The sequence below is a fragment of the Dermochelys coriacea genome, chromosome 3, assembly GCF_009764565.3.
Source record: "Dermochelys coriacea isolate rDerCor1 chromosome 3, rDerCor1.pri.v4, whole genome shotgun sequence".
Classification (NCBI taxonomy): domain Eukaryota; kingdom Metazoa; phylum Chordata; order Testudines; family Dermochelyidae; genus Dermochelys; species Dermochelys coriacea.
Genome location: NC_050070.1, coordinates 100,200,950 through 100,226,466, shown reverse-complemented (window position 1 = coordinate 100,226,466; position 25,517 = coordinate 100,200,950). Strand labels below are relative to the sequence as shown.

At 39.3% G+C, this 25,517-nt stretch overlaps 1 protein-coding gene across 1 annotated transcript; it reads left to right on the top strand.

Annotated features, from left to right (window-relative positions):
* The first annotated feature begins 232 nt into the window (after positions 1-232).
* On the top strand, positions 233-23,693 carry TMEM244 (transmembrane protein 244). Its single transcript, XM_043511481.1, is given in 8 exon segments — positions 233-316; positions 318-376; positions 10,913-10,946; positions 12,588-12,673; positions 13,313-13,386; positions 20,011-20,136; positions 21,913-21,957; positions 23,599-23,693. Coding segments are annotated over 8 exon segments (603 nt in total).
* The last annotated feature ends 1,824 nt before the right edge of the window (positions 23,694-25,517 follow it).

Genomic DNA, 25,517 nt, shown 5'->3' with positions numbered 1-25,517 from the left:
GTAAACTACATCTACAAAGGTTTCAGAGTAGCAGCCGTGTTAGTCTGTATTCGCAAAAAGAAAAGGAGTACTTGTGGCACCTTAAAGACTAACAAATTTATTTGAGCATAAGCTTTCGTGAGCTACAGCTCACTTCATCGGATGCATTTCCTTTTCTTTTTACATCTACAAAATTGTACTAAAGATTGTACTTTTGAGTTTTGTTTTTTTTTGATTATTATTATTTTGTAGCATGGTGGATTGACTTCCAGGGGAGGTAGTGAAATCTCATAATATTACATTTAAGCAAAAGTTGGAAGATTATATAAAACTGACCGGACCATAAGAGATATTTAGCCAACTTTAATTTGGAGAAGGGCCTCGGGAGGAGTGGAAGGTTATGCTTTCAGTCCCAGATTGTATGATGAAGAAATTTTACTTGCTTGTTTCATTGGCTGGTTAGGAGGGGATGAGATTATTTTTGACTTTATCTGGTGCACAAAATTATAAAAGATGGACAAAAAAAATTCAACCTGTTTCAGACACAATGGCAGTGCGTTTTGTTCTACTGCACGAGGACAAAAGTTTTTAAAGGGAAAGCTACATGTACCAGAATACATGCTTTATTTTGCTCTCCTTTCAGGAATTATCAAAGAATCATAAAAATTTAAAACTGGGGAGGGAAAAATGTTAGGTTCCTGTTGCCCATGATTCTACCAATGCAGGATTGTTCTCTTTATATTCTCTAGTGCTTTGGAACTCAAACATTCAAAGTTTTTAAGGCCAAAAGGGATCATTAGATAATCTAGTCCGATCTCCTGTAGATCACAGGCCATAGCATTCCATCCACCTGTATTGAGCCTAATAAATTGTTTGACTAAGAGCATAACATGTTTGGCTAAAGCATATCTTCCAGAAATGCACCTAGTATTGATGTGAAGACATCAAGAGGGAGAATCTACCATTTTCCTTGGTAGATTATTCCAATGGTTAATCACCGTCCCTGTTAAAAATGTGTGTCTTATTTTTAACTTGAATTTGTCTGGCTTCAACTCCCAGACATTGGCTCTCGTCATGCCTTTCTCCACTAAGTTAAAGAGCCCTGTAGTAGTACCTGCTGGTTTTTTCCCATGCATAATCAAGTCACCTCGCTATCTTCTTTTTGGTAAACTAAACAGATTAAACTTCTCAAATCTCTCATTGAAAGGCATTTTTTCCAGCCCTTGAATCATTTCTGAGATTCTGCTCTGTACCTTTTCTAACAGTCTTTTAAAATTGTGGACACCAGAATGGATTCAGTATTCCAGTATTGGTCTCACCTAGGCCATATACAGAGGTAAAATCACCTCTCCTCATTGCTTCTGCTTATACATCCAAATATCTCATTAGCCCTTTTTGCCACAGCATCATGCTGGGAGCTCATCTTCAGTTGTCTGTCGAGTACTACCCCTAAATTCTTTTCAGAGTGACTGCTTTCCTGTATATAGTCCCCCATTCTGTAGGCATGATTTCCACTATGTGGAAGATCATTCAAAAAGATCTACCAATAATTACCAAAGTAAATTAAGCTTTGGAAGTGGCTGAATTTCGCTGGAAAATAGCCTTTTTTCAAAACTAAGAAATTATATTACAAACTTGACTTTTTCCTTTTTTTGGTTTTGGGTAAATGTATTAGGAACATTTGAAAATGTATTTCAAGTTTTTTTAAGAACAATCCAATGTTCTGCTCACCAAAAATCCTATTTAGGGGAAATGAAAATATTCAGGAACTTATTTTGATAAAATTATTTCTGAATGATTTGATCAAAATAAAATGAGTCCCCTTTAATCTCCACAAAATAGAAACAACTTGACATTTCAAACTGTCTCATGAATTTTTATTTTTGACCAGCTTTGTTTCCTCCCATGACATTTAATTGTACTCCAAACAATTCCTGTCCTTCTTCATATATTAAGTATACAATTCTCATATTCCAATTATACGCATTTAATTTTTACTCTTTTTTCAGAAGTCAATTCCAGCCCTTAATTAATTTTTACTGCTGTTCTCTAAATTCCTTCCAGTTTGTTAATGTCTTTCTGGTATTGTGTTGCCTAGAATCATTTACATTGTTCTACGTGTGGTGTCATCAATGTCACACAGAAAGGGACTCGCTTCTCTGGTCTCTGCTGCAACATGTCATCATATGCAGCCTGCAACCTATTTTTTGCCATCCTGTTGCAGTGCAAGTTCATAGCCAATTCCTGAATACTATCACTTCAAGGTCTTTTTTTTTTTTTTGCATAGCTCCTTTGCCTGGAATTCTCACCCATTGATTATCTATGGTTGGAATTTTTCTCTATATCAATTTGCATCTTTCCAATTTGAATCTCAGTTTATTTTGCTGCCCAAAGACCTGATCCAGAAAGCTATAGAGGCTTCCCAACTTCCACTTCAATTCAGTTCAGCTGATATTAGGAATTGAGCGTGTTTGGCATTTTACAGAAGTGCTCAGCAACTTGCAGGATTAGGCCCCATACCTGTAACCTCTCTAGATGCTTTTGTATTGTTAATGTTCACACTTAGAATCATATACAAATATAATTAGTGAATGTGTTTTTTTCACCACGCTGATCATAAAGGATGTTAAAAAAGACTAACACTTATCTTAGACATTCAATGGCCCCAGAGACTCCCAAATTACTTAAAATAGCATAAAATGTCTTGATAGGTTATCAACTACCATTTAGATTGGCTGATCAGTTTTCTAGTATGTATTGCTTAAGATGTACTCTTAAAGAACAAACTTTTACAACTTTCCACGAGTCAGATCATGAGGGCGCTGAAACCAAACAAACCTTATGATTCAGCTAAAGGCAGTAGAAAAAATGTAACAGAAGAGCATTCTTAATAAAATAAAGTGAGAATATCATTTTCTTTGCAAGAAAAGAGGTATTTTCACTGAAGTGAAGGTGCAGAGCAGAATGTTGGATGTTACATACCCAGGATTTATTAACAAAGGAAAAGATTTGTGCCTGTGTCATACATCTCTTTGAAAACGTACTCCTAAATCTTCCTTAGTCTAAGTCATCTCATACCTGTAAATAACCACATTAAATTAAATTAATCTATATAAACTACTATCAGAATTGACATTTTGACCTATTTACCTCTGCAGAAGATTAACATTCTCTCTCTCCCTCCTCTGTACACACACACACACACACACACACACACACACACACACATCAATATCATCCAGCATATGGAGAACAAAAGCACTATATGAAATTAATACACATATATAATTAATATATTTTGATGAGATATGTTCTCTATCTATATAGAAGTTAAGAGCAAACATTTATATCAAGTAATTTTTAAGAAAGAAAATTCTCTAAGCCTCTGTAATTACGGTGTTATGAAAGGAAGAGTCTCCTCTTTATTGTTATGAATGTGTGGGAATCTAGCAGGAGTCAAAAGTTCTAGCAAGACTTAAATAAAAGGAACTTACATTCCCTTTTATCTCCTCACATATAGTAAATAAAAAAGGGAAACTATTTCCCCCTGCAGCCCTTCATTTCAAACCCTGTACACCATACCATTAGTTTTTAAGCACTGGAACTGTACGAGACACAGATGAAGACATGGTTAGCTTCTGGCGCAGGGACTATCTAAAAGACAGGAATAGAAGAGACTAAAACTTACCAGCAGTCCTAGATGATGGAAATAACTTATGCCAATGTGGTAGTGTTTTAAATTGGGATCATGAATGTGCAACATTCATGGCATAATGCCAATACGGCTTAACATTTGTGGGCCTCATAGAAATGAGTTTTCAGAAACTGAACAACTACTCAGCTCAGAACACATTAGCCAACTGTTACCAAATATTTAATTCAGAGTTAAAAGTTAAATTTAAAAGAAATTCAAACGTATTAATTTACTGAAATGCACTTCTAAAGCACCCAAACAACCCTAATCCTTCCCTCTAGAGATACCTTGCAATAACCATGAAATTAGAAGTAGTGTATAGTAGGGTTTGCAGTTGCAGATTAGATTAAACTGAATTTAAAGACAGACTTTTGTTCAGGTTTTTCATTGTGTTGTCATTACAAGATAGAGTTAAGGTTGTGTGTGTGTGTGTGTTTTTAACTGTGCATATTATGTCAAGCAAGGCTGGTCAAAAATTTCCCTCAAAAATTCCCCTCTATGGAAAATTGGGTTTCTGAAAAAATGGAAATTTTCATGTGAAATAACTGCTTTACTCAAAACTTTTTGATATTTGTTAACAAACCCTGCAAATCAAACAAATGTCAGTTTTTGACAAAACATTGACATTTTCTGTGGAGAAAAACATTTCTGACCAGCTCAAGTACCAAATTTGTGATTATGGGTTTAAAAAACAAACAAACAAACAAAGCTTTTAGTGCCAGATTTACCCGAATACTAGTTTTCCCCATCCCATGACCTCCACATTTTTCTGTGTACCTTTTCTCTACTTTCACCCTCGCTCCTGTCCTGCAAATTGCCCTTCACCCTACCCCCAAGTTTGCTTTGCCTGCCTTCTCTGTTGAATGTATGGAGTACTTGTGGAAGAAGAAGAATGTTCTTCTGCAAAGAATTACAAAGTACTGCCCTCTTTTCAAACTTGTTGCCATCTCTATTGCTTTCAATGAGAGTAATGCTAAACGCTAACAAGCAAAATTGGGCATCATCTCCTATAGTTCCCAGTAGGATTGAAGTCAATCTGCCCTCGGGATAGATGACAGCTCCTCGTAACAAAGATTAACATGATTATGCTGAGGACCTGATTTTCCATCACCTGGCACCTTGTGCAGTCATTTACCCCTATGCAAAATGGGTGTAAAATGCTACCAGAATATTAGCAGTTTACAGACACTTTGCACAGGTGTAAATGGTTACCAAGGTGCAAAAGCAGTGAAGAATTAGGCCCAGAGCATAAACCCTGTGTCTTGCCTACCAATATAAAAATAATTACTGGAATTTACCAAGCTGCAAATGCCTTCAGCTCTGTACAAATTTTATACTAACAGCAAATACCAAGGCTGGCCTTACCATGAGGTGAACTGAGGCGGCCGCCTCAGGTGCCAGACTGTGGGGGGGGGGCGCCACTAAGACCCAGAGTGTAGAAAATTGTGTCTGCTGCTGGTGCATATGTATTCTCTCTGCTCTAGATGCACAGAGATGGTTGAGTGCTGTGCTGGAGGAAGGAGGGCACAAGAGACATAACAGGCAGGCAGAAGAAAAGGTGAGAGGGAATAACATAAAGCAGAAGGAGCTGCAGGGAGAGAGAGGAGGAGGAGCCTCTTATATACCTCTCTAGAACCCCCAGGAGCCTGGACTGATTAACACCAGCTTCTCAGGGAGCTTCCTGTTTCCTGTTGCTTCCCTGAACCCACCTGAGGAGAACAGGCAGTCAACTGAAGTAGTAGGAGCCAGTTAGGCCCTTAAGATGCTGCTATCTTCCCTCACTCAGGCCTTGCTACCAGCCTGCTTATTTGTCCCCTTCAACTGAGTGTTGAGAGCTACTATAGCTGGCACAGAACAGCAGTCGTGAGTGAAAGAAGAAAATGCCCCTCTGGGTCAGCATTCAGAAAAAGAAAGAAAGCAAAGGAAGCTTTTCTATCTAAGCAGGAAGGAGCTCTCCTGAGATACATAGACACAAATGTTCACAGGAGCCTTCCGGCCCCAGTAGGATGTGAGTGGTGAGGAGATGCCTGATCTTCCAGTTAGTCAGAGTGCAGGTGACCTGCAGCATCCATCTCATCTCAAATGGATGTAACCGTGCACATTCCTAACGAAAAGTGTAGATCAGAGAAGAGTGTGGTGGAGGCACAAGAAACAGCTGCTGCTGAGTTTAGTTCCTTAAGTCTAGATGATCCAGGACTCACTTGAGCAGTAGCCTGAGGGACTTCCTTGTACTGAATGGGCCACAGCAAGTGAAAAACTTCATGTTCTACAAAGACAATGAAAATAGAAGTTTCCATCCAACACATTACTGGCATGAAATCCCCAATGATGACAAAGTGGAGAGGCCATGGATTAGGTACTCAAAAACCCAGAATGCTGGATACTGTTTTTGTTGCAAAGTCTTCCAGTCTAATGTTCCAGCCACATTGGGTTCTACAGGAACAAAGGACTAGAAAAATCTGACTAGAAATCTAGCATACCATGAGAAGGCAGCAAATCACCAGAGAGCATTCCATAGGTGGAAAGTACGTGAGATGAGACTAAGGTTAAAGGCCACCACAGATGATCAGAATCAAGAGAAGATTGTATCCGAGTCTCTTTACTGGCAAAATGTTCTGAAAAGGCTCATTGCCATTGTGAGATGCTTGCTACCCAAAACCTAGCACTGCGTGGGACTTCAGTTCAGCTGTTTGTGCCAAACAATGGAAACTTCCTTAAAATTGTGGAGCTGATAGCTGAGTTTGATGCTGTACTCCAGGAGCATCTAAGAAGAGTCACCACCCAAGAAACACAGACCACTACCTTAGAAAAACAATTTAAAATGACTACTACTGGCAACAAAAGTCAAACAGAAGATTGTGGCAGATCTAAAGTTAGCCATATATTATTCTGTTATTCTGGACTGCACACCTGACATCAGCCATATGTAACAAATCACTTTAATGGTACTTTTTGTAACAACAACAGAACCTAGTGAAAACATCCCTGCAACGGTGACTGTCAGAGAGCATTTTCTAGAATTTATTGACATTGATGATACTACAGCAGCTGGTCTGACAAATGTGCTTCTTAAAAAGCTGGAAGATATGGAAATTGCGATAGCTGACATGAGTGGTCAGGGCTACAGTAATGGTGCCAACATGAGAGCAAAGAACAGAGGAGTGCAGACACAGATCCAAGAGTTAAACCCTGGAGCTTTTTTTGTCCCATGCAGTTCTCATTCATTGAACTTGGTGGTCATTGATGCAGCATCAGATTCTAGTGAGGCTGCTGAATTTTTTAATGTAATTCAAAGCATCTATGTATTTTTCTCTGCATCAACTCATTGATGGCGAATTTTGAAGCAACATCTGGGAACATCCTCTCTGACACTGAAACCACTGAGTGCCACAGAGTGGGAAAGTCGAGTGGAGGTGATAAAGCCTATCAAACACCAAATTGAGAAGATAGATGATGCCATAGTTGACGTTATGGAGGATAATGCTATGACAGGAACTGTTCATGGGAGAACAGTGGCAGAGGGAAAAGAAATCACCAGAAACATACAGAACTTCAAATTTCTGTGTGGCTTAGTGTTGTGGTATTCTATGTTATTTCACATACGGTTTGAAATAAATGTTGTAAGCAAGAGACTCCAAGGTGTTGACTTTGATATATCTGGAGCAATGAAACAACTGCTTGGGAGATGGTCGAGTTCAGGATCCTGACACAAGGAAGAAAGGAGAGCAGCAGAATACGGACCCTGGACTTCAGAAAAGCAGACTTTGACTCCCTCAGGGAACTGATGGGCAGGATCCCTTGGTAGAATAACATGAAGGGGAAAGGAGTCCAGGACAGCTGGCTGTATTTTAAAGAATCCTTATTGAGGTTACAGGAACAAACCATCCTGATGTGTAGAAAGAATAGTAAATATGGCAGGTGACCAGCTTGGCTGAACAGTGAAATCCTTGCTGATCTTAAACACAAAAAAGAAGCTTACAAGAAGTGGAAGATTGGACAAATGACCAGGGAGTAGTATAAAAATATTGCTCAGGGATGCAGGAGTGAAATCAGAAAGGCCAAATCACACTTGGAGTTGCAGCTAGCAAGAGATGTTAAGAGTTAACAAGAAGGGTTTCTTCAGGTATGTTAGCAACAAGAAGAAAGTCAAGGAAAGTGTGGGCCCCTTACTGAATGAGGGAGGCAACCTAGTGACAGAGGATGTGAAAAAAGCTAATGTACTCAATGCTTTTTTTGCCTGTCTTCACGAACAAGGTAAGCTCCCAGACTACTGCACTGGGCAGCACAGCATGTGGAGGATGTGACCAGCCCTCTGTGGAGAAAGATGTGGTTTGGGACTATTTAGGAAAGCTGGATGAGCACAAGTCCATGGAACCAGATGTGCTGCATCCGAGAGTGCTAAAGGAGTTGGCGGATGTGATTGCAGAGCCATTGACCATTATCTCTGAAAACTCATGGCAATCAGGGGAGGTTCCAGAAGACTGGAAAAAGGCTAATGTAGTGCCCATCTTTAAAAAAGGGAAGAAGGAGGATCCACGGAACTACAGGCTAGTCAGCCTCACCTCAGTCCCTGGAAAATCATGGAGCAGGTCCTCAAGGAATCAATTCTGAAGCACTTACAGGAGAGGAAAGTGATCAGGATCAGTTAGCATGGATTCACCAAGGGCAAGTCATGCCTGAGTAATCTAATTGCCTTCTATAACAAGATAACTGGCTCTGTGGATGAAGGGAAAGCAGTCGACGTGTTATTCCTTGACTTTAGCAAAGCTTTTGATACGGTCTCCCACAGTATTCTTGCCAGCAAGTTAAAGAAATATAGGCTAGATGAATGGACTATAAGGTGGATAGAAAGCTGGCTAGATCATCGGGCTCAATGGGTAGTGATCAATGGCTCCATGTCTAGTTGGCAACCAGTATCAAGCGGAGCGCCTCAAGGATCCTGGGGCTGGTTTTGTTCAATATCTTCATTAATGGTCTGGAGGATGGCATGGACTGCACCCTCAGCAAGTTTGCAGATGACACTAAACTGGGAGGAGTGGTAGATATGCTGGAGGGTAGGGATAGGATACAGGAGGACCTAGACAAATTAGAGGATTGGGCCAAAAGAAATCTGATGAGGTTCAACAAGGACAAGTGCAGAGTCCTGCACTTAGGATGGAAGAATCCCATGCGCCGCTACAGACTAGAGACCGAATGGTTAGGCAGCTGTTCCGCAGAAAAGGACCTAAGGGTTATGGTGAATGAGAAGCTGGATATGAGTCAACCGTGTGCGTATATTGCCAAGAAGGCTAACAGCATTTTGGGCTGTATAAGTAGGGGCATTGCCAGCAGATCGAGGGACGTGATCATTCCCCTCTGTTTGACATTAGTGAGGCCTCATCTGGAATACTGTGTCCAGTTTTGGGCCCCACACTACAAGAAAGATGTGGAAAAATTGGAAAGTGTCCAGCAGAGGGCAACAAAAATGATTAGGGGACTGGAACACATGACTTATGAGGAGAGGCTGAAGGAATTGGGATTGTTTAGTCTGCAGAAGAGAAGGATGAGGGAGGATTTGATAGCTGCTTCCAACTACATGAAAGGGGGTTCCAGAAAGGATGGATATAGACTGTTCTCAGTGGTAGCAGATGACAGTACAAGGAGTAATGGTCTCAAGTTGCAGTGGGGGAGGTTTAGGTTGGATATTAGGAAAAACGTTTTCACTAGGAGGGTGGTGAAGCACTAGAATACGTTACCTAGGGAGGTGGTGTAATCTCCTTCCCTCTAAGTTTTTAAGGTCAGGCTTGATAAAGCCCTGGGTGGGATGATTTAGTTGGGGATTGGTCCTGCTTTGAGCAGGGGGTTGGACTAGATGACCTCCTGAGGTCCCTTCCAACCCTGATATTATATGATTCTAACTGGACAAAGCCAAGTCATACCTACAGTCTTACCGGTCAGATGAGGGATTTCAAAACATTCTGAAGAGTGCACAGAAGTTGCCAGAGGAACTTCACACTGAAGCTATTTTCCCACCCATTCAAGAATACAAGAGTCACTAAAGAAGAAGACATTTTGATTATGAGGCATGGGATAATCCCATAAGAGACCCCAAACAACAATTCAAAGTTGAATTCTTTAACCAGGTGCTAGATTGTGCAATACAGTCAGTTGAAGAACATTTCATGCAGCTCAGGGAACAGGGCAGTATATTTGGGATGTTGTATGATATTCCCAAACTCCTCACTCTACCTGAGGAAGACCTATACCAGCAATGCAGGGCACTAGAAACAGTGTTGACACATGATGACATGCGCAATATTGATGTGAGTGATTTAGATGATGCACTGAAAGCCCTTTCAAGATACATTTCAGCAGGATCAACTCCAAAGGCTGTTCTGGAATATATGTGCACAAATAAGATGACCACCCTCTTTCCAAATGCTTTTGTTGCTCTGCACATACTTCTAACACTTCCTGTAACAGTTGCCAGTGGAGAACACAGCTTCTCCAAACTGAAGTAAATAAAACCACATCTATGCTCCACAATGACACAGGAGAGGCTGGTCGGCCTTGCAACCATCTCAAGAGAGCATGAGCTGGCCCAGACTGTGGACCATCAGCATGAAGCAATTCACATCTTTGCAACCAAGAAGGCACGGAAAGCACGACTTTGATTATTCAAATAGATAAAAATGCCAGTGTTTACTATGCAGACAAGAAAAGTTACATTTGCTGTTCAGGCGTTTGAAAGTTAAGTGTTACTTAAAATTTTTGAACAAGGCATTTTAAGTTGTTCTCCTTCATTGGGGTAGGTAGCAGAGCAGTACCATGAGAGGAGTAGAACAAGAAGAAGGCAGAATTGAGACCTTTCAAAGTTATGGCCCAAGCGAGGAGGCATGAGGGCGTCATTTGAGTTCCCTGCCTCAGGTGCCTAAATGTTGTGGGCTGGCCCTGGCAAATACCTAAAAACAATTAGAGCTCTAATCCCCCTTTGGTTTTTGTACAGGTCTTTGACTGCAATGGAAGAAAAACTAGGTTCAGTAAACAAACAAATGTTCATCTACCATTCCAACTACAAGGCAGATAGGTGGATGTCAGTTGCTTTCTTCTGTTGCACTCATTGTCTTCTGCTCCCCCTCTGCACGTATCTGTCTCAGTCATTGCACAATACAGGAGCTGTCAGAAAGCAAGAGCTAGAAAGAGGCAGCCACTGACCATGTGGCAGAATTAAACATGCACACCTATTTTTATTCTCCATAGGGTGGTGGATGAAGAACATGAGGAAAAGAGAAGGGTTAGTCACTGTAGGAAGAGAAGGTGCCCCTGTGTGAAGAAAGAAAGAGACAGGGAACTGCATAGAATGCAGAGGCCAAGAAGGAATGTGCGGGGAAGGAGTTGAGGTGAGGCAATAGGATACAGGAGAGGAAAATGGAGGAGTTAAGGGAAAGAATAAAAGTAAAATGGGAGGGAACATGGGGATAAATCTGAAAGGGGTCACAGAATGAGAGGAAAGAAGATGCTGCTTTTTAAAGAAAAGGAAAGGGAGGGACACAAACTCTAACCAGCATGAGAAAATATTAGACAGTATGGAAGTTGAGGGAGAGGACATGTATTTCCTGATTGTATTGCTTAAGAATGATCCTGCCCTCCAGACTGTGTTGTAAACATCTGGCGCTACTTTTTTGCTTGCTGGTTTTAAGTATGCATTAAAACTAATGCACACACCAAGGTTTCATGCATGCAAATCCCTGACTTTGCTATGGGTGTTCTAGATATGTTTTTTTTTAAATATAGGGGTGAATGGATATCTCAGAGCACATCATACAAAATGGTAGAATGACAGAAACCAAAGTGGACTCCAGTGGCCAGCATCTGTTATTACTATCAAAAGATATTAGCCTACAAAATACATTATATCTGCAGCAATTAATTCAGGGAAGTCTTGTGACCTGTGTTATGCAGGAGGTCAGATTAGATGATCGCAATTGTCCCTTCTGAGCTTCTAATCTATGAACTATGATACTTTACATGTCTATAGCAGCTTTTACCAGAGGATCTTAAGACACTTTAAACACGTTAACAAATTAAGCCCCAGAACTCCACTGTGATGTCATGTTACCTCAGTTTTACAGATGAGGATAGCGAGGAACATGGGCATTAGATGATGAACCCAAGGTGTCTGAGGAAATCTGTAGCAAAGCATGGAATGGAATCCAGCCGCCTTTTTTTTTTCCTCTTCCAGACCTTTGCTTTGACCGTTAGATAATGGTTGCTTTCTAAAACTTGGATTTTTTTTTTACAAATAGCCTCAATGAGGTTTTAAATTGTTTTATGTTATACAAATCGTTTCTCTTAAAACTTTTATTTAAAAAGCAGTCTATGTCCTTGTCGGTGAAACTATATAGTAGCATCACATGGAGCTCTAGACACAAAGACAGGATAAAAGCTGTATGTTTTTCTATATGTATATTTGCATACACCTCATGATGGCAATTATAGGGAGGGCATTTCCTGGTGGTTACTAACTAGACTTGATTACGCCTCTGGATCTGCTTCTTAGGCTCTCAACTCCTCCTACAGATCATTAACTGCCAGAACACGTGCTTTCCATTGGCCATTTTGATTACATAGGCCTCTAGCAGTTAATCTGCAGATACATAATAAGAAAGTAATTACACTGTATATTTCTTTTCAAAAATATTAAAAAATGGATAAAGTTTTAGGGGTTGGGTTATTTGAAAATACATTATGACACCATTGTGTCATTTACTTCAGGACTTTATATAAAATGAGGAAAAAAATCTTATCCAAATATTTCTTTTCCCTTAAACATTAAAAATATATTTCCTAAATAGAAATCTAGCATTGCTTGCCTGGCACCCCACCTGACAAATGCAGATAAGGAAGTAGGTTTAATTTAATCTTTTCTTTACAGATTGTACTGCTGAACCTGTTGATATGTGTAGTAGTTTTCTACATTGTGTACTATGTGGTCCTAAGCATTTGTTTCACAGCATTCAGGTAAGAATTTCTAGCATTCACAATTAATATGATTGAACTTAAATGGGGCATTTCTGATTTACAACCTGGTGGAGCAGGGCGGGAGGGGGTAGAAGTCTAGAATATGATCTCAGTTATATTGTAGGCACAGTTTTCAGCATCAGACATGCTAGAGTGCCTAAACTTCCATTTAGATGAACAAATTAGCACTTGGACACCCAAAAGTTTGTTTGGCTCACACTTTATTTTTGATCAAACTAGTTGACATACATATACTAACCGAAAACCTGAACACTAGGGGAAAGATAGTATCTTTTTCCAAAAAAGATTTGTTGTGGCTGCCAGAAAGACTAGCTGTATTGCTTCAGAAAGTCATTAAGAGCACTGGGGATGTCAAATTGATATTGAATAACAGTATAGACACAGCACATAAAGAGTATTTATAGCAGAAATAAGACTATAGACACTGCATGTGAAGGCAAGCCCACGTCACACAGTGGCACCAAACCACGGACACTTGTGAACTCCTCTATCCCAGATTACTTGATTTGGAATCTTGTTTAAAAGAGCTCATAGAGTAAGCTACATTGTGTAATGTAACTAACACATTAATTGTGATAACATATGAAAATGATTAACTTTTTTTTTAAATCTCCACAGGTTGGAAATGTTGGACGGTTGGGCACCTTTTGATTTTAAGACAAATCCCTCATGGATTAACCCAAATTACTTAGGTACCTTGATTTTGTTTCTTAGTTTTTGCAGAACTAAGAAAATAGACTCTTTGCAGACAAACCCCAATTTCCCCCAACCCTCATGCACACGTACAAAGTTTTTTTAAAAACATTCTAATAATGCCTCTCCATTTAGCTTCAATATTTTTAATGATGTTTTAATTGTGTTAAATTTTAAAGTGTTTTTCTCATTTCTCCATAACTCTGCAACAGAGTCACTTTATAAATTAACATATTTCTTGTCCTCTCAGTAACCCATAGCCTTTCCCATGCTCTCTCCTTCCAAATTTACATCTCTCAATTGAAACCAATTGTTCTACCATGAAGAAGACGTTTCATTTTCATTATAAAACTATTAATTATTCTGTGTAAGGTTACTGAATCTAATCTCTACTACAGTAAAGTTTCCTATCATCCATATTTGAACCAGCTTCCAATAGGGCTTCATAAATAATAAGTCAAATTCTTAAGTCACAAACCTCTTATTGACATCAATGGCAATTTTGCCAGTGCAAGGAGTCAATACAAAGTAAGATAAGACTTCAGGATTTGGCTCTATGGCAGTTCAGTGTACTAATGGAGAATAAAGTATAGTTTGAGTGAATACAAATCACAATACATATTTATCCAAGCTCTTAAAAAAGTGACCCTTTCCAAAGCTATTACTGTCTCTCTGTAGAGGAAAAAAGAAGCATTTACATAAATTAAGCTTCAGCAGGTTTGGAATCTGTTGCAAAGGAACGTCAGCTGGAATTAGAGCTGTTCAAATGTAAATTGTTTAGATCATAATCTTAAACACTTACAGGAACAGAAAGTGCAGGGAGGCTTGTTCAGTGCCATTATTGATTTGACTTTAGATGTAAAAAAAGAACATTTCAATTAGATTAGCAGAAAAATGGGTTACTAGAAAAAATATAAGAAAAAGAGTACTTGTGGCACCTTAGAGACTAACAAATTTATTAGAGCATTAGCTTTCGTGAGCTACAGCTCACTTCATGGGATGCATTTGGTGGAAAAAACAGAGGGGAGATTGATATACTGATATCAATCTCACCCCTCTGTTTTTTCCACCAAATGCATCCCATGAAGTGAGCTGTAGCTCACGAAAGCTGATATCAATCTCTCCCCTCTGTTTTTTCCACCAAATGCATCTGATGAAGTGAGCTGTAGCTCACGAAAGCTTATGCTCTAATAAATTTGTTAGTCTCTAAGGTGCCACAAGTACTCCTTTTCTTTTTGCAAATACAGACTAACACGGCTGCTACTCTGAAACCTAGAAAAAATATAGATCCTACACAGTTTGAATTAGTGTGCATTTGCACAATGCCAAAGTAAATAATGAATCTCAACATGACTGATAGGATTTGTATTTAAATTATAACATTATAGTTTTTTACATGCCTTCATGTGCAGGGTGTGTAACAAGCCATATTGAAGACATATTAACCCATTTGTGCAATATAGTCTACCAGCTTGGACCCATTTTGGGCACTATGAGGTAAACCCTGAGCTAGAAAAATTTCATTGCTACCATGTTAGGCACATATGTGGTGGTTATCACAAGGGTGGATGTACATGCCAGAAGTGGTGTGGTTTTTCTATATCATGTAATGTTAAAAGTAAATGTTATCAACCATCCAATCTGAAAAAATCAATAAAATCACAAAAGGGGCCATAACTCAAAGAAACTGTTTAATTTTGAGCAAAATTAGCAGTAAGCTTCTAAATACAATTGATAATGCAACAATGTACTCAAAATAGTACTATTTTAGAAAGCTTGGGAAATATCCCCGTCAATATATTTTATGCATTTTCCCATACATTTTTCCCTTCAGTTAAAGCAAAAGTCTGTAGTCACATGACAGTATGAGCTTATTTATACCATGTGCTACATCAAAATATTTGTCATTATTTGTAGAATGGAATGATTTGAGAAAAGTTTTTCTATCTGCTATTTTTATGAAGTTATGCAGATAATAATACCCTTACCCCCAAGTATAAAAACATATATTTTTGATGTTATCTGCTCAGCCGGAGACATAAGCAGAAACCACACCTGGTATAATTGTAATAATCACTGAATACAATGACAATTCATGTAAGGGCTGTATAATGTCTTGTGTGACTATATTGTGTGAATAACAAAAGTATAACCAGGTACTCTTACGTAACACCTACGTGTAACTATGAGCTGCTGAATGTGTAATGCAACAGTGCTTCAAGCTGTATTTACCCACAAAATAGTCACAGGACTTTGCAGATTGTTGAAACATTTCTACTCTCCCTTAGAATCTGCATCTGTTGTGTTCAGTACTCTCTTGCCACACTTGTCACTGTCAGAGCTGCATACATTGGACCACACCAAACCCTCCTTGTGGCATTTGCCTCTCCCTGTTGCACAGGTACTCTCACAGCCATGCTGCACAAAGGGGAGGATGGCTTCTAGAACAGGTGGCAGCACCATTCTCTCAGGAACAAGATGCCCTGTTACTGACAAGGAATACTTGAAGATACTGAACTGTTTGCATGACTACATTCATGACTGATAATTTGCATTGCTGATAGTAGTTTCTCATTTGTTTTGTTCTTCTTAGCAAACAATTTATAGCACATGTTATCCAGAGATGCTTGCCTCTTACCACAGTACAATCAAGATACTAGTGAGACATAGGCTGCCTCTGTCTCTTCCTCTATCCGAGATGCACTGCTCCCAAGATGTTTCAGACCCTCCTTGAGCTCTATACTCAGCTGCTGTCTTCAGCCATCTCTTTTCCCCCCTGACACTGAAAGCAGAAAGAGAGTCACATTCACTGACAGCATGAATGTTTGGCAGAATAAGACTGCCAAAGTCTCTTCCCAGCTCCATAGCCATTCTATGCATGAAAATGAATCTCTTCTTTTGGCCAACACCAGTTTTGAAATAGAATTAATCAATCCCAAGAATAGATGAGCATGCAGATGCAACATTTGTGTCCAAGCTCCCCATTAGCACCCTGTTTAATTTGAGTATTTGCTTTGCATGAGCAACATACAAGAATATGCTTCCTTGTCTTCTGCCTTGAGTTTTGGTATTGCAGAGTGGTTGCCAGGTGCTACTTTCACTGCTTATGCAATGTTGTGAAACCCACCAGCAAAATACACTTCATGACCAAGTGGAAATCTGTGGTCACGCTTCACAATCCAGTCCCCTGGATGAGAAAGTTTACAATGTTTGATTTGTTCTGTGGATTTGATATCATATTCAAGCTTTGCTTTGGTGTTAACACAGTGGGGTTTTGAACTTCTTGCATTTGGACATTCCCTCTGCAGGCTCTCTCACCAGATTTGATTGATTCTTCATTTGCATAAAATTGTCACCAACAACAGCAGTGTATTGACATTTTAGTCCAAGGATAATATTCAGCACCTGATCAGACAGCTCCCCAAAAGTTTTGCACTTGGCAGTATCAGTGCACACCATCTGCAGCAGCATCATACCATCTATAATAGCTAATGTTGGCTCATCAGATGCTGATAACTCAACCACTGATAGATTTTTCTCTGACAGCGTGTTGCTCTTTTGGGTCTTTCATAGAGATCCATCCAAGCTAAAGATGGAAATGGGACAGCTGCCAGCTCATACTTCATCAAACCCTGGATATCAGCATCTCTGGACTGGGAAATAACTGTCAGCTTGCTGAATATCTGACAACCAATTGCTTGTGCTTCTTTTGTTCAGTTGTTTTGTTGAGATCACCAAATGATTTGAGATTATGCCTTTAGAGGATCAAAGAGGTCTACCTCACCCCTTTGCACCCTACTGGTTACAAACTGCTTAACTTCTTGTGTGCCATTCTCTTATCATACACAAACTTTCTGCAATTTCAGGTGGGGGCACAGAAGACGTTGCACTTGCTCACAAGTGGCTATCTGTTGTCTGGCCTTGTTCCAGGTTCAGTGCTAAAAGAATTTGTCATTCTTTCAGTCACATTTTTTATATCTTGGACAGCAGAGTCATCTGTAGTCAAGCACTTTGTGGTAGCTTTCTCTGTTGCTGAAGGCTGCATTCTACACATTTGTTGTTTCATAGTTGTTATAGCTGCTGTAAAATGTGCAGTCAGGTAATACTTGGTCAGATCCTTCTCTTTTGTGCAAAGATGCTGATGCTTCCCACAGTCCTTGTTGAGAGCTTGCTTGATGGCCATGTTGTGCCGTACACCACTGAAAGGTCTGGCAGTCCAGTATACTGCTCCCCATCTATCAAGTAGGGCATAAGATACATCAGGCTTCTCCTCCGCCAGAAGTCTGACTCTTCTACATTTACACAACGCCATCTAGCATAAACCACATGACCACACTGGAACATGGTACAAACAAGCTCATACTGTCATGAGTCTACAGACAAAAGGCAAAAAAGTATGGGAAAATACATACAAGATAATCTAGGGCAAAATATTTCCCCAAATTTCCAAAACAGTACTGTTTTGAGGACATGGTTGCATTATCAATTGTATTTAGAAGCTTTCTGCCAATTTTGGTAAAAAAAAAGACTATTTTTCTCTGAGCTATGGCTCTTTTTCTGATTTTTTTAGATTCTGATAATGTTTAAACATTATGTGATATAGAAAAACTGCACCATTGACCACTATATATGTGCCTAATGTGGTAGCAATGAAATTTTTCTAGCTGGTAGAACACTAATAAGATCCCTTTTTAAATCTGACTGGGAGACTAATGGGTTAGTGCACTAGTCTCTTTTCTGTTTGGAAAGTATTTATCTGTTAGCAGAACGGTGAGAAACCAACAAACTATAACAATAGCTGCCGAAGGTCTGGTGACACAGAGATAGAGAAGATTCAAATGTAGGACTGAGGTCACAAATGAAAGTGATCTTGCTCATCTTATGGCAGGCCTCATTTGTGCACATTACAAAATTGAGCTGTGACCAAAGAAAAAAGAAGCCTGAAGCTGAAAATGGAGGTTACACGTCAAGATTGAGGTGTTGGTGTTGGCACTGTTTTACTGGGAAGCTTATACAGCACCTCCCTGCACTACACTGGGCTCAAATTAGTTACCCATTTTCATGAGCACTAAAATGACTAGTAAAATTTAAAGGGACACAATCAACTTGAAGTCTAGTCAATTAAAGAAAAAAACCTAAAAAGAACTTCAGGTACTGTATTCACACAAATGTTTCTGCCATTTTTTGGATATGTGGTTTTACAATTTTTTTTCTCTCTCCCACATTGCTGTGTGAAAGATCTGCACAAACAACAGTGGACATAAAAATGATTATATAAGGGAAAGAATGAAACTGACAATATACAAATGCACAAATTATACTGAAGAAACACAGAAAAATATTTTTCTCTATTCTTTTTTTGTCATAGTAACCTTAACTGTTACTTGCAGTAACGGTAGGATAAACATTTGAAGTATGATTTTTTAGTTGACCGTACCCTTTAAAAAGAAAAATAATGTATTATATTTTGAAAGATCCCTACCAACTACAAAATAGCTATTATGACCCATTCTGTGGGGCTCTGGTCTTGCAAACACTTATGCATCTAAGTAGTCCCATTGACTTCAGTGGCACTAGTCACATTCTTAATATTAAGCACATGCATGAGGATATGCAGGATTAGGGCCTTAATTTACTTTAAGATTAAATAGTGGCTCTTTAAAAACACATTTCATTTTCCTAATCAATTTTGCTGTGGAACGATTACATTTATAAAATCCATGTCAGTGACTTCTTAAAAGACAGCTTTTTTATTTTTATTTTATGGACAGTTAGGATACTATGGTATAGGTCTGTCCATTCAGTTCCTACTTAGGGATATCTCCCTGTCGATCTGGCACATAACTGTGCTCATCAGCAGCAGACACTATCACATACAAAGTTGTATTTTTAAAACAAACAAACCCAACATTACTAGCTTGCAATATAGATGATAGTCCTGTGCCATTTTAGCATGAAAACAAAGGCCCCTTCAAGTTATCAAATCAAATTACAAATTGAAACCAGTGGACTGTACTTCATTTTTTGTCGTTGGGTAACTGAGAAATGGCCAGAATGTTTCCTGCCTGCTCCTCCTCATCCCCCTCCAAAAGAAGATTTGTAACAGAGACTTTTGATTAGTATCGAAATAGAGAGCAATTCCCTTCTAGATCACTGCTTCACATTTAGTCTGGGAACCTATGGTCCCCTCTACTGCACTGGACAGGGAGGAACACAAAAACCCCACACATAGGATAACCTGACACTCAGTATTCCTGTCCCTCCTCATTATAGCTTCCATTGTTTCCACTAAGGAGCCACTGGGTGATTGTGTCATTGGTTTTTAAGAACTACCATTGGCTTCAGTGGGGATCTCTCATTACAGATTGATGGCACAATATGGCCCATGTTGTTTCACACAAGGGAGTGGGGATACAGCTTAGTCATTAAGAGGAAGAACTTGTTGATCAGCTGCATATTTTTCACACCCAAGACTGAGGTAGTTAAACTGACCTAATTTTTTAGGATAGACCAGGCCACAGGTTAACCTCAGAAATCAGAACTGCCTATTGCCATTAGTTACAAGGATGGAAACCACCCTTCCAAAACTCTGCTTGGAGTAAGTTCCCTGTTTTCTTTTATAGTTCTTCTGGTTTCACTGGAGATAACCTACTTTATTTGTGGACTGCTGTTTGCTCTGATTGTGGAAGAATGGGTTTGGGATTATGCTATAACAGTTACTGCTATTCATATTATCATAACTGCAGCTGGTAAGTGAGCATGTTATTAAATATATGTGCAGTACGCTAAATTGAATAGAGCTGGTCAAATACTATTGATCTAATTTTGTTATTAAACTAATTTTGCCTTTTTTCTTCAAGTTTCTCCCTCAAATTTTCATCTTTCTTGCATTCAAGCACCACGTGTAGATGAGTTACTGCCATTTAGAAATCTTATTACATTTTTGTTGCAACAACTTCCAAATGTTAAATTATCTTGCAGTGTATTTAGAGGTTTTATTGGTAACCGGGCAGTCAAGGAAAGAAGCCTGCCTGCCTGCAGTTTCAGCTTGGAGGGTGTGCACTGCTATAAAACCAAAGTAGTAATATTGCCCTCAGTGCCCTGTCCCTTTAAGGCTCAGACATAAATACCCCTGCCATAGTTCAATGCAATACTGAAGCTTGCCTCAGCCAAGTCCAACACAAATGGTCTAAGTTGTGGCTCATTTCAGCTAAATCCCAACAAGGAAAACAGAGCCTACGATCCGCTCCAGCATCCTCACTTGTCACTTTCTCTCTCTTTCCTCTGAGGAAAGAGCTGCTTGCTGCAAATGAGGTTCAATGGCAGTACTTGCTGGGAAGACCTGCTGATCTACCCTAGCTCCTTAGCAGAGTGCAGGGATGGGTGATTGGGAGAGATGTTTAACCCCATCCTTGCCAGAGCCAATGTGGGGTCTCTTCATCCCATCACAAAGCTTTTATAGGGGATTCACCTATCCATCCTATTATATTTATCCTAGAATTTAGAAATAGGAAAGAAGTATTAGATCATCTGTCCCTCCCAGTGTACAATGGTTCTGGTTATTATTTGTGTGCTTTGTCCAGTTTGGTTTTAAATATCCCAGGGGATGGGACTTCACCATTTCCCATGAGATATTGTTCCAGAGATCAATAGACTTCACCATTACGATCAATTTCCTGATATACAGACTAAAAACCTTGATCCTGCAATGAGTTCCACTTGGAATACCTCCTTGCAGGATAGGGTATAATATTTCTTCTACTGGATTTCATCCCATCACTCCAGTTTATATCCTTGTTAATCCTGCTAAATAATTTTCTCCTTCCTTAGAAACAATGATTTTAAAGGAAAATTACAAAAACACTGTACCATATCGGAGTTACCAAGGAGGATGGTTTCTATGGTATCTTATGTACCTTATTCAGATCTTCTTTAAGAAAATAAAACAAAATAATTAGATTATTATTATTTATTTGTACTGCAGAAAGATAGGTGCTAAAGGAACTGTTACTGCAAAAACTGTTACTGGTGAGTGATTTTAGATGCCTACCGAGTTTTGGGGCTGCTGAGTGGGGATTTTCTGAATTCTGATGGGGCCAGATTCTGGGATTTAAGCAAAGTGGCAGTTAGGCACCTAAATCCTTTTGCGAATTGAGCTGTAGGTGTTGCAACATTTACATCTCATTTGTGAATCTAGTTGAGGCTCTGTGAGATCAGTACCCACCGATGTGCTAGATACTGTACAAAAATAAGAAAAGAGAGACAGTCTTTGCCTCAGAGTTTACATTTTAAACTCTCAATCCTGCAAATAATTACACCTATATTTAACTTTCAATGGAACAGCTCACAGTAATAAAGCTAATCAAGTGGGAAAATGTTTGCAGGATTTCAGCTTACATTTCATTAGACTTTAAATTTAGATACAGTTACTAAGACTGTACATTTTTATTTTAGAAGACTCAGCTTTTCTTCATGTGAAAAACAACCCTAAAATTATTTATGATGTAATGTTTTTCATTTTACAGTTATGTCTGAATTCCCTCTGATGTTGCACTGGTGGATGGCTTTAGGTACAGGTCAATTATTTAACTTTGAAATCATCACAAACTTTGTAGATTCATAGTATTTGTACTTATGAGTGGAATTGGGAGAAATTTTTTGATCAAACCCGGTTTTTGGCATAAAATGTAGATTCAATGACACAAACATTTGGTCAAAAAAACTCAGGTCAAAATTAAACATTTTAATTTTTTCTAATGACTTTTTATTTAGAAAGTTCCTTTAGTGTTTTTTAAAATGAAAAATGCTTAAAACACTCACAATTTAAATTAAACTTTTTTTGACTTTTTGATTCACTGAAAATGTTGAAACATCATTATTCATCCAGCTCCAGCTATGAGATTTCCCTCTCTGTCAAATGTATGGTAAGGTATGTGATGGGGGACACCCCCATCCCAATCAGAAGAAGGCTAATGAATCCTCTGGGGTCAACCACTACCAAATAGGCCATTCTGCAGGGCCTGCTGTGGCTGGAGGAAGCAAGCTTAAGAAGAAGCGTCTCACAGGAGGGTATGGAGAGTGGTAACTAGGAGGAAAAAGCTGCCATGCCTCTTAAATAGATAACTCTTGCTATAGTTCATAGCAGAGAGAGAAAGAGCTGACAAACCTCCCCCACTTACAAACACTTACCAGACCAGTACAAGCTGGGGATCACTGTGGGGCAGGAGTTGAAGATAAACCCTGACTGGGAGTCCAGCTGTGCCAGGCTGCCATATATAAATAAACCAGAGCTTTTTTAGAGAACTCAGAGACTGAATGTACCCTTATGTGGGAGACCCCCACACTGGAGAACTCAGAAAGGGTGGAGTAAATTTCCCAAGTAGGGAAAGGACTTTGGAAGGGAGAAGAGACCCTGAACCTGTCTGTGTGTGATCTCAGGGAAAGGCTCAGCCTAACAGGTTCAAACAAGAAAAATGATAACATGTGTGCTCCAAATAGTTGATACTATTTTTAAAAAGGACTCGGTCAAGTAGTTCAGATCTAACGTTTGTCAAGCCTTGAAATTTATATTCTAGGGCCAAATCCTGCTCATCTTATGTACATTAATAAGTCACATGTATAGATCTATTGGACTGTACCAAACAGTATGAGGTCAACAGGACTGCAATTGTAAGGTGAGCCTGATTCAGGTCCTGATTTATCCTGTTCCCATTGAAGTGAATGGCAAAACTCCCACTGACTTCAGTGTAAGATTAGGGATCCCTGCCCTCTACGTGGGAATCCATTACTTTGAGATTTCAAAAAATTGTGGAAGTCAGTTCTTCAGGAGCAGTTAAGTATCCAGAGCTGTACTGAAACCCTCAGGGACAGCAGTGACAGACAAAATCCTGGATCTGCAACTTGTTCTGCATAGGCAGACACCAGTGACCATACAGAGGCAGTTGAGGGATCAGGCCAAAAAGATAAGAATGAAAGTCCTCATTATTAGAAATGAAAGAGAAAAATCAATGTTGTTTTCATTTTGAAAACACAAAGTCACTGGCATGAGGAGTTTCACTTTCTTCTTTGTAATACCAGAGAAGTGTGAGAGTAACAAAACCTACTCTCTTTAAATATGGTTGCTTATAAAAATGGGATCAGTTTAAGTATTCTTGTAATGTTTATATGTCAGTATTAACATTAATACAGAATATTTTTACATTTCCTTTCAGGATCTGGCTTAATTTTGATGATGTGTGGAGGACAGGTCTTAGCATACTGCTTGTTCAAGGACAACTTCATTTACCCAGTCCTGGATGATTTTTGAAGAGTAAAAAATAGGTATTTGAATCTGAGTCTATATTATTTTTATGATCTAATTTAAATTACTAACAAAGTAAGATACACTGTCAAGGTTATTAGTCTAATATTTAGCCTACTGTACCATTTATTTCTTACATCTGTTTACAAATTCCATGCAATTATTTTAGCAGTTTGTGAGGGTATTTTCCCCTAAGCAAACATTCAAATATGCTCCTTTTCCTAAAAACAAACCAACCAAAAAGTGAGAAAGATCAATGCCAGCAGTACAGCACTCGTGTACAACCCTACAGCAAAGCAATGTGCATGCAAGGAAGAGAGGAAAAAAATTGGTAAGCAAAGAGACATCAGTTTCAAGCTTCCAGGGTTTTTCTTTGTAAATTATTAAATAAAATTTATTTTACTAAGTGTCAGTATATCTTGGGCCAGAGTCTGCCTCTCCATTAAGGCTTCTTTGTGCCATTTCAGTGGTACAAAGAAATTTCAAAACCATCTTCACTGGCTTCCTGGGTCTCCCTCACACGGGGAATTCCTGAATAGCATAGGGCTAGTTTAGTCAGCTCTATACCACCACATCTTGCAGTCCTCTTGCAGGATGTATATAAGATTAAAAGGGACATAACCAGTGAGCAACAACCTCCAGCTGATCCCTGGCTTCCAGAGCAGTGCATGGGGAAGGGAGGCATAGAGAGTGGAATGTATGATAGAGCAGCCTTAAGGGTGTTCTAACTTGCACTGCTGATCCACTAAAAGTTTGGTCGTGCTAGAATGGGGAAAGGCAAGGATAGCTTATAGCCACTTTTGCACCCATCCCTTTCTCACTTCCTGAGTTGTGCCAGGTGCATGACCAATCCCTATGATCTAGCCTGTAGATTGTAATTATTTTAAAAACCACAATACTGCCTTGACATGAATCTTCATCTATATACATATAATAGGCTTGATCCTGCAATTCATGCTAAGCACGACTCCCAGTGAGCCAAATTCATCTTACTTGCAACTCCGGTGACTTGAGTAGAGATATAGCAGCACTGAATCTGGCCTGAGTTTTGCCTAAGAAAGGGCAGCAAGACTAGACCATTGTAAATGCTCACATTTGCTTTAAGCAGAGGTTCTCAAACTGGGGGAGGCCCCCTTGGGGGGCCTGGAATGTATTCTGGGGGGGGCATGAGACGCTTAAGGGGGAAAAAACATACTGCACACAGGTTTCAGAGTAGCAGCCGTGTTAGTCTGTATTCGCAAAAAGAAAAGGAGTACTTGTGGCACCTTAGAGACTAACAAATTTATTTGAGCATAAGCTTTCGTGAGCTACAGCTCACTAGTGAGCTGTAGCTCACGAAAGCTTATGCTCAAATAAATTTGTTAGTCTCTAAGGTGCCACAAGTACTCCTTTTCTTCATACTGCACACATTTTACCCACAGCACTGAATAACTAGCATAGCTGATTCCTCCGGACGTATCAGGTCCTCAGATGGCGCTGTGCATTTTCACAGATTTTGGTTAGGCTTGCATAGCATTATACAAAGTCATTGCCATCTGTACGCTAATCTGTTTTCTACAACATAGTGTGCACATTTAATTGTAAGGATCAACCACAATCACAGTTTTGCTTTTGCTCTTATTACAGAGGATCATTGGCTCTGTTTGAATCAATGCCTTATAGTTTTTAATATTTAGTGAGAGCTGCATGCTGATTTTTTTTATCGTATATGTACTTGTATGGTGGGGGGCGGGGTGTAAACTACAGACACAAAGAAGGGGGGGTGCGATCAAACAAGTTTGAGAACCACAGTTTTAGAGTACTAAATCTTGTATTGATGTTTGAGTGTGC